The 16,301-nt window shown below is 42.3% G+C and overlaps 1 protein-coding gene across 1 annotated transcript in view; it reads left to right on the top strand.

Moving 5' to 3' along the window:
- Nucleotides 1-10,156: 10,156 nt before the first annotated feature.
- LOC146968414 (high affinity immunoglobulin gamma Fc receptor I-like) overlaps nt 10,157-16,301 on the top strand; it is a 182,670-nt gene continuing 176,525 nt past the window's right edge. Inside the window, exons 1-4 of the mRNA XM_085760508.1 lie at nt 10,157-10,493; nt 10,578-10,622; nt 10,723-10,980; nt 13,165-13,410. Coding sequence (XP_085616634.1) covers nt 10,463-10,493; nt 10,578-10,622; nt 10,723-10,980; nt 13,165-13,410 — 580 coding nt within the window. The 5' untranslated portion in view covers nt 10,157-10,462. The remainder of the gene's footprint in view (nt 10,494-10,577; nt 10,623-10,722; nt 10,981-13,164; nt 13,411-16,301) is intronic.

Consider the following 16,301-nt stretch of genomic DNA (forward strand, 5'->3'; position numbering starts at 1 on the left):
ACATAATGACTAGCTCAATTCAGACCATTTTCCACTCCAATGACTTAAACATTGTCATTACCCTCACCTGAGATACAAGACTCATACTTACTAAATAAAACAAAGACTTTGCAAATATCACATTTATAAAAAAGAAAAAAAAAGGGAAAAAAAGAATGCTCACTGGAGTGATTATTAGTACAAAACAAAATGCATAAAAGTCCAGCCATTAGTTTTGTGCGGTACAATGACATGATACATTTACATTTAACACAAAGAGAAACTGGTAAATTGATATATTTAAGATGTACTTTTCAAGACCTAAACCTTTCACTCAGACTATATTTCTCGTTTTCCTCAACATTTACTTCAGTGGGATACTCAGCTGATGTGGTTGCCACAACAATCGTGCTGAAAGAGAAAGTCCTCATGGGTAATTTTTTTATTTAAAAAAATGCATGCAACAGAGAAAGACTATTGGCATCATGACTTTCTCTATTCCTGGAACAAAGAAAAAATCCGCACACCACCTTCTTACTTTCTTTTTTCTTTGTTCTAGTATTCTCTCCTTTATCCAGCACCCATCCCAACTGGGCCTACCTGATGTGCGTGTTTCTTTTCACAATTTTCCTCTATTTCCTGTCCAGTGTTGCCTAAAGTAGATGAAGAGAGGGATGAAGAGACAGCTCACTGATAGGTATCTCTGTGATCTTCTCCTGCTACTTCTTCTTCAAGGTCTCAACCTCATCCTCCAGCTTCTTCTTCTCTTCCTGGAGCTGCTCCTCCAACAGGAAGGAGGAAGGACAGAGATGAAGAGAGATGATTGATTTTATTTAGTAAATGAAGAAACAATATGTATCTGTGTGAACTCTCATCTCATTTTAGTTGTTGAAAAGATGAACCTGTTTGTTCTTGGTCTCCAGCTGTTCTATGTGACTCTGCAGTCCATCTATTTCTTTGTCCTTCTCTCCCTTGACCCGCTGGATGTCATCTTCTTTCTGTTTCACCTGAGAGGAAAGAGAGAAGAGCAAAGATGTGCTGGAGAATGTATTTATGACTGAGACATTTGTTAGAAAATATAAAGCAGCGGTTTGTTTCTTGAATCCAACAACATCTGAGGAAACAAAATCACTTATTGAACAGATTAACCTGTTTGTTCTTGGTCTCCAGCTCCTTCTTCTGTCTCTGCAGTTCATCTTCTTGTTTCTTCTTCTCTTCCTGGAGCTGCTGGAGTTTATCTTCTTGTTTCTTCTTCTCTTCCTGGAGCTGCTGGAGTTCATCTTCTTGTTTCTTCTTCTCTTCCTGGAGCTGCTGGAGTTCATTTTGTTTCTGTTTCAGCTGAGAGGAAAGAGAACAGAGGAAACATTAGATGGATTTTTTGTATTGTAATTATTATTATTATTGAATCATCTGATAAAATATGAAATATGAAAATATGAAGCAGTAGTGACTGAGGAAACAAACTTATGCTCCTCCTTCCCAAAAGTGTCTCTTTTAAAGTAGCTTTCTTCAGCTGGAAAGAAAGTTTGTTTCAAAGACACAAGACTGATCCCTCCTTCTTTCCTCAGATCATTCCGGTCTAAGATGGCGCCAGCGTGTGCGGCTTGCCGTCTACCGGCTCTACTATATTTGTTTGCTGCTGTATTATTTTGCTCTCTGTGCCAAGATTCCTCTGCCTTGCTGGTATATGATCGACAAGTACTTTTTGACATCGGATCATGTCGAAACACACTGCCAGAAATTAATCTAGGCGATCAAACCTCGGGTCTCCCCCCTCCCCTGGCGGCGGTACCAGCCTACCTATGGCGGTCTCCGGTTGTTATTTCACGGAGGAAGCGCCTCCGCAAACGCGGAAAGAGAGCAGGTGTCTTGGTGAAAATCAAGAACCTAAAGCAATCTACCTGCTGGACGGATCCTCGCCATCTTCTCAGAGGATCGCGTGCGCGGCTCCGGCAACCTGTATACCTTCGCTGGATTCAACCTGTGATGCCGCCGTGCCCGGCCCCCGGCTACCCTCACCTGCTGGCGGAGGTCCCCCCCCCAAGACGCCAGGTCCGCAACGGCGGTGTGGATTTCAGGAACCTTCGGCCGCTGCGCCGTGCATCCAACCAGGGCGGCGGGGAAACGACCGTTAGCCTGGCTCTCCTGAATGCTAGATCGCTAGCAAACAAGACATTTATTCTGAATGACTTTTTCACCTCTCGTGAATTGGATTTTATGTTCCTGACGGAGACGTGGATTCAGATCGGTGAGTCTATCCAGTTCTCTGAACTGCTCCCCCCGGATTGTGTGTATTTCAGCTCCCCCCGATCCACTGGCCGAGGTGGGGGGGTAGCATCTGTTTTTAAATCCAGCTTCCAATGTCGTCTGTCACCGCCGATCTCCTTCTCCAGCTTTGAGCTGCAGACTTTCGTTTTAAACTGCATTACACCCATCATGTGCGCTGTGGTCTACCGTCCGCCTCGGTTCAATAAGGATTTTATCAACGACTTCACGGACTTTGTGGCAGGACTAACAGTGAACTATGACCGATTTTTAATTGTTGGGGATTTTAATATCCACGTCTGCTGCGAATCGCGTCCCTTGGTACAAGACTTTCTAAACCTCATTGACTCTTTTAATATTACTCAGTCTGTATCAGACCCAACACATGAAAAGGGACATACACTGGACCTCATATTGTCATTCGGTCTGGAGTTAAATGTCATTGAGATTGTTGACATACACATCTCTGACCACTTTGCTGTTTTATTTAATATCACACTGCCTCATTCCCTGGTTAAACTGTGCGCCACGGAGCGCCGTGTGCGCACTATTAACCCTTCTACTGCCTGTGAATTTTCTGCTGCTTTTTGCGATTCTGTACTGCAGGTTCACGATTGTGGTCTCACCCTTAATGAGCTCTTGGACATGTTTAATGGTACCTGTATTGACATATTAGAATCAGTGGCTCCCTTTAGGTGCAAACGTTCTAAGCGAGTAGGAGAGCCTTGGCTTAATGACACTACTCGCACGTTAAGACGCACATGCAGACGTGCCGAGAGAAAGTGGAAGAAAGATCATCTACAAGTTTCCTTAGAAATCTTAAATGAGTGTCTGATCAAATATCAAAAATCTGTCAAATTTGCTAAAAGTCAGTTTCTATCCAATCTTGTGTCAGCAAACAGCCACAAGCCTCAGTTTCTATTTAGTACTCTGAATAATCTTTTGAACCCCTGTGATCACAATGCTATTATTCCTTCATCTAAACTGTGTGAAGATTTCTTACATTTTTTTTATTGATAAAATTTCTGATATTAGGTCCTCTCTTTTGCCGTCTGCATCAGATCCTGCTGTCCCTCCTATATCCCCTGCTGTCTTTGAAAATTTTGAGCATGTCTCCCTCCCATCTTTAACTGATATTGTAAAGCACCTCAGGCCTTCCTACTGTCCTCTTGACAGCATCCCACCCCGCCTCTTTAAGGAGGTTTTCCATATTATTGGCCCCTGTGTTATGAACCTGATGAATTTATCTCTGATGACCGGCTGTGTTCCAGCTGCTTTAAAACATGCTGTGGTCCAGCCCCTCATCAAAAAGCATAACCTTGACCAGACAGTTTTATCAAATTTTAGGCCCATCTCCAAGCTTCCTTTTCTTTCTAAGGTCTTGGAGAAGGTGGTATATGAACAGCTTCAGTCTTTTATTGATCAAAATGATATTTCAGAGAAATTCCAGTCGGGGTTTAAGTCACGTCACAGCACAGAAACAGCGCTTTTAAAAATTTTTAATGATCTTCTTTTGACAGCTGACTCTGGTAACTCTGCTGTCCTGGTCCTTTTAGATCTGACAGCTGCCTTTGATACAGTGGATCATAAAATTCATCTGTCACGTTTGAACAAGTGTGTGGGCATTAGGGGCACTGTTTTGAAGTGGTTTCAGTCCTACCTCTCAGACCGGAGCTTCTCAGTCCAGCTGGGCCAGCATTCTTCGGCCACTTCCCCTCTAAATTGTGGAGTGCCCCAAGGTTCTGTTTTGGGCCCCCTCCTTTTCTCGATATATATGTTGCCTCTGGGATCCATATTTAGAAAGTACAACATCTCTTTTCATTGTTTTGCCGATGATGTTCAAATCTATCTACCCCTAAAGATAAATGGGCGAGCCTCTGTTCAGGCTCTACTAGACTGCCTTAAAGATATCCAAACTTGGATGGAAGTTAACTTTCTGTCTTTGAACAAAAACAAAACTGAAGTCATTCTATTTGGTCAACAAAATTTGCTTGATGGATGTGACAGTGCTATTGGTTCCCTTAAGTCTTACTGTCATCCTTTTGCAAGGAACCTTGGTGTTATTTTAGAGAACGACTTTAGGTTTGACAAGCAGATATCCTCCATAGTCAAGACAAGCTTCTTCCAACTAAGGCTGTTGGCTAAAGCAAAGGTTTATCTCCCAAGAAATGTATTTGAGAGATTAATTCACACCTTTATTACGTCACGTTTAGATTATTGTAATTCATTGTTTGTTGGCCTTGACCAGAAAGCACTGCGCCGCTTGCAGGTCGTTCAAAACGCAGCTGCCCGCTTGCAAAAACGCGAGCACATTACTCCAGTCCTGGCATCTTTGCACTGGCTGCCTATTAATTTTAGGATTCAGTTTAAAATTTTATTAATTGCTTTTAAATGTATGAATGGTCTAGCACCACCTTATTTATCGGAGCTTTTACAGTTGCACACCACTGCTAGGGCACTTAGGTCATCTAACCAGCTGCTCCTGGCAGTACCCAGGTCCAGACTCTCCACTCGTGGAGATAGAGCCTTCTCAGTCGCGGCTCCTAAGCTGTGGAACAGCCTACCTCTCCATGTTAGAGCTGCACAGTCTGTTGAACATTTTAAAACACTTTTAAAAACGTATCTTTTCTCCTTGGCGTTCACTCCCAGCTAAGCGAGTAATCTTGGTTCTCTCTCTTTCCCTCTCTCTCTCTTTATTCTTTCTTTTTAATCTAGATTTGTTTTAAAGTGACTACTATCCCTTGTGTTGTTTTTAATTATTTGTTGTTTGTTGTAGTGTTTGTGATTAACTGTGTTGTGCTTTTGCAATTGTACAGCACTTTGGTCAACTGAGGTTGTTTTTAAATGTGCTTTATAAATAAACTGTGACTTGACTTGACTTGACTTTGGTCTCGGTCTGCTCTGCTGCTCTTCTTTCCTTCATCGTGTTGGAACAACTTTAAAGTTGTGTCATTTCCTCCTGTCACTGAAAATAGTTTTGTTTTTTTCACTAAAAGAATTTGTCCTCTTCTACCTTTTTCTCCAACTCCATCTTCTCCTCTGTCATGAGCTTCTCTCGCTCTGTTTCTTCTCCGTCCCTTTTCCTTCTCCTGGTCTCTGTGTAAAAAGAGAAGTTAACTTTTTTGTTTATTCTCTGTTCCCACCACTGACTCAGTCTCACCATTGAAGCTATTCACATTGAATCGGGAAACTTGACATTGACTAACCACTGTAGTTCATTGGTGACTTACTGATGTTTTGTCTTTTCAAGATAAAAAAGACAAGTGAGATAATGATCATGATGGAAACAGCCAAAGTAACAGCCAATCCAGTGATGACAGGAGAAGAACTGGACTGGACCTTAAAGAAATCATCTGAAATGAGACAACACACAATCCGATCAGATGGTGTTTGTGTAGAACTAGACCTCAGCTGTTTGAAACTAACACAGTGTTAGAGTTTTGACCTGGAACATGAATGTGAGTGTCTCTGGTCTGGTTGATGGTCTTCTGTTGGACTCTACAGGTGAAGCTGTTGCTGTGTCTCTTCTCCACAGTCACTCTGCTGCTGACAGTATAGAGGACATCAGGACCTCTGACTGTCTCTGTAGGTCCAGCAGAGAGCAGCTTTCCCTCAGCGTCTAGCCACAGCAGCTCAGGCTCTGGATACCAGCCTTTAGACTCACACTGTAACACCACTCCCCCCTTGTCTTTGTCAGTCCCTGCTAAACTGATGACAGGTGACGAGGCAGCATCCGGTGCTAAGCAGAAGGGAGAGATAAAATTAGGTTTTCAGTTGTGGGACAATATCGATATTTTGAACAATAATCAACTGAAAAATTACCAATAAATGATCAATACACAACAACTGTCACTTTTCAGTCAAAAAATGTATAATCAGTCAATAATGATATAATCATTCCAGCACTGCTTCCAGCTCTGTATCACTCAGGCCAATTTTAGAGAATTCATTTCTGAATGTCAGCTACCGAAATTCAACTTAAAGGGACAATGAGGAGTTTCTATTTGGTTATAAAAAAGTCTCACGTTAATGTGGATGAATCTCCGCTACCCACACTTGTTAATGGGCCCATTTTCGATAAATATATAATTTTGTCTCTATCGTTATTTTGTTATTATTAGTGGTGGCGGAAATGCTGGTCGAGCCGACCAGCGTTTCTTTACTTTCGGTTTTGTGGCGAGTCATGAGAATAACGCAGCCGAATCGCCGTTTATGGTGGGAACTACGACGGTATGTGATCGTCTTCCAACCTCTGACTTTAATTCCTGATGAATGAAAACATGAGTCTGTCTTACGCCGGTCAAAGAATTTCACGGGGCACGCGGAGGCTCATAAATGTAGTGTGAAAACGCTTCGCTTTTCCAAAACTCCTCGTTGTCCCTTTAACAAAATATCTACATCAAATACACAAAGTATTGTTCACTTACCAGCAATAACTTCAACAATCGACTGTTTATCAAGTTCTGGAATAAAGCATTTATATTTTCCTTTATCGGACAGTCTCACATTAGACAGTTTGAGGGAAATGTTTCCATGCTTCAGTTCATCAGTGAACAGGGATGATCGTCCTGCGTAGGATGCATCTTTTGCTTTGACAAATTCTTGACCAGAACGCCACACGAGGACGACGATGCTGCTCAGGTCAGGCCTCGTCCACTCCAGTATTCTGTCAGCAACATCCTCCTCAGGTTCAAGACGACATGGCAAAACAATGTCATCACCAACTCTTGCTATGATTGGTTTAAGTGGACCAACTATGTGAGCCTGACCTAAAAACAATAAATATTTTATGTTAATTCTTGCAGAACAAACACACTGCATTTGAAATATGGAATCCTTCAAACAGGGCTTTGTACGGTTGACTTTAAATTTATTTGTACAACAAAATATGAAATTAAAAAGTAAAATGAAAACATTATAAAACACACAACAAAATGTTGTGCAGAATAAGATTTTTAGAAAACAAAACACAATACAGATTTTCTGTAAAACAAGTACAATAGTTTTTGACAACCTGGATTGATTTGGATTCAGTCCATTTTGGTCATATGAATTGAAAATTGAAATACGAAAATACAAAGATATATGAAAAAAATATTATCAATATGAGGTCTTATCTACTGCAGCATTTATTTGCACTTCAAAGCCACCATACTTTAACCCCTTGTTATCACAGATTTGATATTGCTTTGTACAGCAATAAAAAAAGAATTAACCATCGAATCAGAGAATGTATTTATTTATATGTAAGTTACCTTGACAAGAAAGTGTTAGAAGAAGAATGAGAACCAAAGTCCTAAGCGTTGTCAGAGGAGACTGAAAGGACATCAGACCAGATTTCTGTAAATACAGTGTACAGGAGATAAGTTTCATATTTCAGTCTGTGTCAGAACCCTGTCTAACATTCAGTTAATAACGGAAGATATGATTGACACTGAGTGAGTGAACCCAAATAACTGGCAACGCAGATTTCAAAAGGTATGATTACTGAAGTTCAGCTTATATGGAAACAACTTTGTCACTGACTCACAGTAATACTATTCTTCTATGTTCTCTAACATTGGTTAAAAGTGATATACGTAAAATAATTCAGAAAACAACGTACCAGTTTCATGTTGTGCCGTTCATATCCATTGCTCTGTCAGAGCATGACAGATAAAAACATGAATCATTAACCATTCAGTCAATCATTGACCTTCTTTTCTTGCCCTGGTTGATCAGTTCAAGAATTTCATGTAATTGTTCAGTAAATTGATCAGTAATTGCTGCTGACTGTTCTTGAAACACTGAAGAAGCTGAAGGGTGAAAAATCTGCGAACATTCACTCATTCACACAGATTTGTCATATTGATTAATTAAATGTGAATGTTTAAATAGTTTAACATTGACAGTCTTTGTACTGACATGAACTTTGAACCTTTTTTCAGGTTATCACCCGTGTAAAATATTACAGCTGCACATTTTGCCATGAAAACAGAGGTTTCTCCCTCAGAGTGTCGTCGTGTCTCCGAGTGAGGCCTCTGAGACCCTGCACCCCTTCTGCAGCAGCATCAGAAATGAACCTCCACAGGAAGAGGAAGTCACGTACGTTATACTTCAGTTGTATTTCAGCTCAACGCTCAGTCTGCAGCAAGACGACATGGAGGTCACAGCTCTCTGCTTCAGACTGTGTGAGTACTCTGTGTCACATTTCTTCTCTTTCTGTCCTCACTTTGATATGTTGCTGCTCATCAAAGCATTTGTTGCTGATTTACAACATTGCAGGTTCAGATTCGTTATGCATACTTTATTTTACATTTTTAATTGGATTATTCATCACTTTCTCTGTCTAAATATGTGTGGATCACCGATACATGATGAGATTTTAATTTTCATAAATGAACTTGTTTTGAGATTTGGAATGGGAGTTCAAAAAGATGCATTACTGCTATTTCTACTTATACTTATTTCATGTACCAGAACATATTTTTGCAAAAAAAACAAAAAAACAAAACAAACAAACAAACAAACAAAAAATATATATATATATAACACAGGGGTCTATATAGGTGATTATGATGATGAACATATGCAATTTTGCAAGAGAACCTGAACTTCAATATATAACATTTTTAATATCATCAAAATATTAAAAATAATCAGAAAATACACAACCTGACCAAACATGATGAGGATCACTATTTCCAGTGTGGAGAAAGTGGAGAAAATGCACCCCCTAGTGGACAAAAATGTCCACTTCAGGTATGAGGGTTAAACATATAGATATTTTTGATGCATGTAAATATACCTAATTGGTATTCATTATTAACAGCTAAGATAATATTAGAGTGTAGTAGAGGCATTGATGTCATATTTTACTATTTCTTTTTTTTATTAATCATATTCGTACAATTCTTAATATATGTGAATATATAAAAATGTCATCATAATGCATCCATCAAAAAACCTGTCAATTCAATATGTATTTCAATTGAATAAGAAAATTGTGTGTTTTCTTGATTTATGCATTATTTTCCATTTCTGAGCATGATCTTGAAAGTAATATATGTTATTAGATATGTAATTGTGTATTTCAGTTTCTGGACGATGTATATGGTTTGACGTATGCAGTCAGCACAAAAGGTCAAAGGTCAAAGGTTTTTTATTTGTCATTTCTTGTACGATGTACTGTACACGAGATGAAATTGTAAGCTTCTAGATTAAAAGCAGTGCAAAAAATCTGAACATTCAAATAGAATAAAAGCATACAAAATAAAATCCTATGTTAATTAAAAAGATTCTAAATAAATACTCTTAATAGTAATAATATTTTTTTTAAAAGCAGCAGCAGTTAAGGTAAAGTGGTTAAAGGTTAACAAAGTGTGACAAAGAAGAAAAAGGACGAAGGTGAACTAGACTTGTTGTTTTTTTCTGTAACACAAAGTGAAATGAACAAGACATCTCACTTCTGTATTCTCATGAAACTTATTTTAAGATTCAGGTCTTCAACATCTTGTTCAACGACTGAGGAGGTTAAAATAAGAAGAGCAGTCAGTGGCAGTTGAAACGGTTATTCTAGAGACGCTGCTGACACTGGCGACTGAGAGTTTGAACGTCTGCACTGAGACAAACCACAGCAGAGAAGCACAGACAAAAGGTTAAGAGGCCTGTTCAGACCTTCACTCTGCCTGCTGGAGTATTTATAACCAGATGTAGAAGCAGTAAACATCTGCTGTCAGTCAAACCAACATGTATTATGTGGGTTTCTATTCATGAGCCAACAAATTAATGATTTCAAACATATGCACCAGTGTTAGGCTCTTAAACTCTTTCTTTGTGTATTAATGGTTGTGACCAAATTGTCTTTTATTATATGGGGTGTCATTTGACACATTACTTTATCTTTGAAGATGAAACACAGATTCTACTTGTTTCCAACGCAGAACCAGGATTATCCAGATCCAAGTCTTCCCAGAACCTCAAAGCAGAAACTGTCTATGCAAGTGTCCAAGCTCTTGTTCCTTCCAATGGAGGAGATATCTGACGTCCTCAAAGCTGTGAGTTGTCCGCTAGGTTAAACTGTGGTGCAGATGGTCACGTGTGGTCTAAATTGAGTTTGCAGCCTCTGGGCCAATGAGAGTGAAGCAGGAAGAGGAAGTTCTCATCGACTCTCCTCTTCAGCTGTATCTCAGTGTGATGCTCAGTCAGTCCGTCAGTCAGTCAGCAGCAGGAAGACGACATGGAGGGGACGGCTCTCAGCTTCAGACTGAGTGAGTACAGAGGAACAACGTTCTCAGCTTCTTCTGCTCAACTCTCACATGTTCTGATTCAGTTTCCTTCTGTTTTCTGCTCAGTGATGTGCTTCTTCATTCTGCTGAGTGATGGCGTCCAGTTAAATGGTCAGTAGCAGCTTTTCTTTTTCTGTGTCCACGATGTCTAACCCTCTGTGGACACTTCAGTTTCCACCTGACCTGCTCTGTGTCTCTGTCTCTGTCTCAGATGCAGTCGTTCATATCGTTCCAACCAGACTTCAGCTCTTTGAACACGAGTCTGTCTCCTTTTACTGCGAGGGTCTGGTGGACTCCACCCAGCTGAGAGGCATCAGGAACACTGAGGGCTTTCTCTCACCATGTGAAGTCAACCGGACGTCCCTAGTGTTTTGCAGCATTCCTCGAGCCTATCAAGCAGACAGCGGGAAATACTGGTGTGAAGATAAAGCAGGAGAGAGAAGCTCCAGTGTCAACATCAGTGTCACTGGTGAGTTTACATCACTGTAAAGTCACAGCATGAACTCCAGTAGATCATCTCTGGATATGAACAGAGGTTTAAAGAGGAACTATGCAGGATTTTAGGCCTAACTATGCTACAATTTTACCTTAATTAAACAGCTTTGGAGTAATTTGTATGGTTTAAGAACTTAACCCAAAAACCTTCCACCTAGCGTCTCTTGGCTGAAAACCAACCTTGTAAGATCAGAGCCTCCGACCTGGTGTCCTAGCTCTCGTCTCCATGGCGACACCGCCACACAAACGTAACGCGCCCCGTAACCCGTAATCTCTTGTTGATGACAGATAAGACTACACAGATATACACATGATAACATGGTAGATCAGGGGCGCCGGAAGTGGGGGTGCGGCAGGGGCTGCAGCACCCCCTGGTGGCGAAAGTTGAAAAATTGCGATGACAATAAAATGATAGATTATAAATATTTGTGGTTGCTGTTTCTGTTCCACAACATTGTAAGCCATACTTGAGATGAACCACTTTTTGTTGACAATTGTGTCCCCACCACAAAATTAACTTAACATTATCCTAATGAAGAATGACGAAAAAACGTTGATAAACTATAGGCAGCCGAAGCATACGGGCGCGGAGCTTCTGCCGGAGCCAACTCGCAACAATATAGCTTTGATTAGGCTACAGTAGTTCTAAGACTCTATCTGTCATCTCCCCCTTTGGAGAAAGAGGAGTTTTCAAGCTGCACCGTGGGGAGGGGGGCGAGAGGGGTCTCTTGAGGGGGGCTGGTGGGGAGAGAGGAGGTCGATTGTACCGGATAAGACAGCACCCGATATGTTTGGGTGCAACAAAGTCACTGTTAACAAAATCAACATCTAATCTAATCTACTGTCCCTTCAAAATAAAGTTTGTAACGAGTGTTTGGAGCAGCTGCTGACAGATGTGCAGCTGACAGTGACAGTTTCCTCATCTGGGTCCTCCCTCCCTCACGTCTTAACGACGGGACAAAGTCTCTTGGACATATAAGCCTATATTTTGTGTTTTTCCTCTCTTTAACCGTCTCATTTCAGTTTTTGCCGGTTGGAAATCATCTGGTGCGCACCCACTGTTTCTCTGGCGCTTGCTCACTCACTCACTCTCGATGCGCATATGTTATAAAAAATAAAAATAAAAAGGAAAAAACACAGATGCGCAAATTGAAATGACCTACTGTAGTGAATGTAGTCTAACAATTCAGTGACCACAGCTGATCACCAGCTTGTCGTGCCCCACCTGTCACGTCTGAACACAACTACGGGCTTCTTTTTTTTTTTGCCGTGGTCCGGCGCAGAATTAATAAAAACAAATAATGCTCGTCAGTCCGACCGCATGGGGTCCAGGGTCTAGGCTTCAACACTGGTCGGACCTGGTCGGGTATTTGGAGCCAGAACCGGTCCACTAAAGACCAGAGTCTGTTCGAGAACGGCAGCCTACTGTCTGGGAGACGTTGTCAGGTGCGGTGTTACGGTGCGGCGGGGGGGGTACAGAACCCCCCCCCCGTCGTCGCACCCGCACCCCCTGGCGAAAACTTCTTCCTGCGCGTCTGTGGTAGATGATAAATAACCTTATCCACCGCTCCATGGATTGATTTCTCACAGGCTTCTTCGTTGTAAACAAATGCACATGGAGGAGAGGAGGGTTAGAGGCACAGAGGAGCAGAGACCAGACTTGTGATGGCTGACATGGTTTAAAGGGGATCTATCCCCTTTAAAGGTGTACAGAAAAGAAAATGTAATTTGAGCCCACTCTGGGTCATAACATTAGTGTAATAACTCATCTTTCAGACGTTGTAGGCCAAACTTTGTGCAAAATTCTATTTTTGAGTAAATCCGGGATGAAAGTGTGTTTTGTTTATTTTTGCATTGGATAATGCAGGCGCACGGATTATACGTCAGCCTGCTCACGATTCATCAGCCACTGATGTTGGATCCGTCATCCGTCATTCAAATGTCTGAGACAACACACACACATGGAGCTCGGGCTCGCCCCAAGCTTTGAATATCCCGCCCGCTCGATAACGACCAATCAAATTCGTGTTCCTTACTCGGGTAAACTCGTGTTGCAATTCGTGACAACTCGGCGCGACAAACAGGACGGCCATTTCTGTACACCTTTAAACCATGTCAATCCGATCTGTCTTCACGTCTCACAACCTTGGTGTTTCAGCTGGTTCTGTGATCCTGGAGAGTCCGGTCCTGGCTGTGACCGAGGGACACAATGTGACTCTGAGCTGCAGAAACAAGGCGAGCTCCTCCAACGTCACGGCTGCTTTCTACAAAGATGGAGAGTTGATGAGGAGCAGCTCCACAGGAGAGATGATCCTCCACAGTGTCTCCACGGCTGATGAAGGCCTCTACAAGTGTGACATCTCTGCTGTTGGAGAGTCTCCACAGAGCTGGCTGGCTGTCAGAGGTGCAGCTCTGCACTCAGTCACATTAACATGTTCCTCGTGATGCTATCAGCCAATGATTGTGTGGATCAGGACGCACTGATCGTCTCACAACAAAAATGTGGTCTTGTCTTTGCAGCGCTTCACAGAGAGACAAGTCGGTCCTCAGAGGACTCCCATCATGTTTACCTGGTCTTCAGGACAGTGTTGTTCACTGTGATGGTGTCTCTGCTGCTGCTGCTGCTGGGACTCCTCCACTACAGGAAACTCAGACTCACACTAAATGAGTGGTGGTCACATGTGAAGGTAACTGAGTGAAAACTGATCGGATGAAGGTTTCTACTGTGAGATGATGGAGAAGAGAACATCCATCATGGGTCTGTTTCCTCACAGCAGTGATGGTACAACGACTTTGCCACAGTTGTGTTGTTGTCTTTCTGTCTGACAGGTTGAAAACCACAGAGCTACTGACTGACACATGAACTATTTATATAAAGACACTTGTTGTTTTTCTCTCTGCTACTCTGTGTTCGGTTTTAGACGCTGCAGATAATTTGAGCTTCTCACATGCAAACCACATGAGCACATGTTTTTAGCCTGTGGAGAGACGTGACACAAACATAGTTTGACCTGAGACTTGACAGAACTTTACCAACATTTGATTTCTTACTCATAAGGAAGAACAGATTCAGCGTCTCAACATTAGAACAGATTAAACTACTGTAAAACCTGTGATGACTCAGCTAATACAAGAATCCCCTTATAATTAAAGGACTGTAACTACTGTGACGGTTTTGTGAGTGTGCGTTGATGTACAGTAAAATACTTGGGTGCCAGTCAGGCGTCTTAGTCCTGACAATATTAGTCTGTGTGACGAGTTTCCCCCAGAAAGGATGTTTACCTTGCCAGCGATAAGCACACAAGCTTCAATAAAATTACACCCAGCACAAGAAATTAAGACATACAACCACAAACTGTTTTAAATGCAAAATGTATTCAACAAGCAACAATAAACAATATATCATCTTTAATTTGAGTCCATGTCTCAGTTCTGAACAAAAAAATCTGATCTGAATTGAAACGAAAAACCCAAAGAGACCAAAGAAAAAAAGATGATCCAACAACAAATAAAGATCGGTTAGGATACAGTACTCATGTCACGTCCTAGAGTCAGAGTCAAGTCAGCCAGGTCAGTCTCTGGATCGTAAACGGGGATAACAATCCAATTCGGTCATTCCAGCAGGCGAAGCGTAGACAACAAGGGATTAAACTACCTTCTTTTACTGCTGCTACGCCCAGTGGCGGGCACATAAATATAATTTAAATGAGTCCTTTATTATCCCGATCCATAAATATATAAAAAAGTTCATTGAATCCAGGGGCAATTAATTAAGAGACTAGAGGGGAGATGGCTGCCGGTGTGGATTCTGTGTGGCCTGGTGAGTGGCCGGGCTTCACTGTCACCAGGCTGGCAGGCTGGATCCGGCTGGTTGGCTGATGCCCCGGCTCGGTGAGGCTGTACTACAGCTGCTGACTGCTGCACTCGAAGATGCTACTGCTCAGCCGGTGCAGCTGTTTGCAGTCCGACCACCCGTCCTAAGGCCTCTCCAGCCCATGTCAAATACGACTGCCACAAGGAAGAGCAGAGGGAGACTCATCACAAGATAACAAGACATTCAACTAAAAGTTTCCTAGGTAGAGAGAAGCCTCAGAACACATGCACACAGGTACAGTACCTGCCCCAAAGAAGAGCAGAGGGGGACTGAAGGAGAGTGTGTGTGGGGGTAGTTAAATTGGATGAAGTCATGCCCAGCACACCTGTTTCAGGTTAGCCCATCACCATGAGATCACTGCGCATGCACACACACATACATACCACAAAATCCACCACTAGTGCCACACAAAATGCACAAAATCATTACTGATACAGGTCTACCCTGTTACAAACCTCCTCCTCCCTCTTCTTCTTCTCTTCCTGGAGCTGCTTCAACTGGGAGGAAGGACAGAGAAGAAGAGACATGAGTGATTTAGTAAACGAAGACACAACATTTAGGTCTGTGTGGATTCTCATCTGTGATCAGCTGGAAGATTAAAACCATGTTCATCAACAGTTTGAGCTTCAGGTCAGAGTCGATTTATTCACTAAAAGCTTCTACACCCATGTGAGTGGTTCAGTTTGAGTTCAGTCATCTCACGCCTGGTTCACACTGGACGCGAAAGCGCCGTGACGCGGAGCGGCCGCGGAAATCGCGCGTTCACTAAAAGCTTCTACACCCATGTGAGTGGTTCAGTTTGAGTTCAGTCATCTCACGCCTGGTTCACACTGGACGCGAAAGCGCCGTGACGCGGAGCGGCCGCGGAAATCGCGCGCGAGCCGCGTCCCTCCAGTTCACACCAGACGCTATGATTTCTCCGCGGCGGTCGCGAGCGCCTCTGCTCCTCAGCTGTTGTTTACTCACATTCAGAGTGTTTTTTACATCATGGATAAGTAAATAACCTCATATAATTATAACACCGTGTGCTGTGGGGTCAAACAACTCCCTGTAGGCTACTTCACTTCCAAGATGAATTTCACGTCGTCCTTCACTTTACAATAACTCGTCTCTGCCTCTCTCTCTCTCTCTCTCTCTCTCTCTTTCCCTGTTTGTTTGTGTGTTTTGACCCCCCCGCCCCCCTGCAGCCAGCCCACTCCGTGTCTCCCTATCCTGTGTGTGTGTGTGTGTGTGTTTTCATCTCTCTTGTTCTCTGTTGAGAGTCTGACAAATATAAATACGGTCGCATTTGTCAATCGCTGTATTTTATTTTGAAAAGTGCTTTATTTTGAAAATTGACCGGATTCTCTCGTTGTTTCATGCGTGACTTCCTGCCAAGATTGACGCGATTGCTCGCGGCTCGCGCACAAAATAGAACAGAC

This window comes from Trachurus japonicus, chromosome 18, assembly GCF_045865225.1.
Source record: "Trachurus japonicus isolate A0001 chromosome 18, Traja_1.0".
NCBI classification, from domain to species: Eukaryota; Metazoa; Chordata; class Actinopteri; order Carangiformes; family Carangidae; genus Trachurus; species Trachurus japonicus.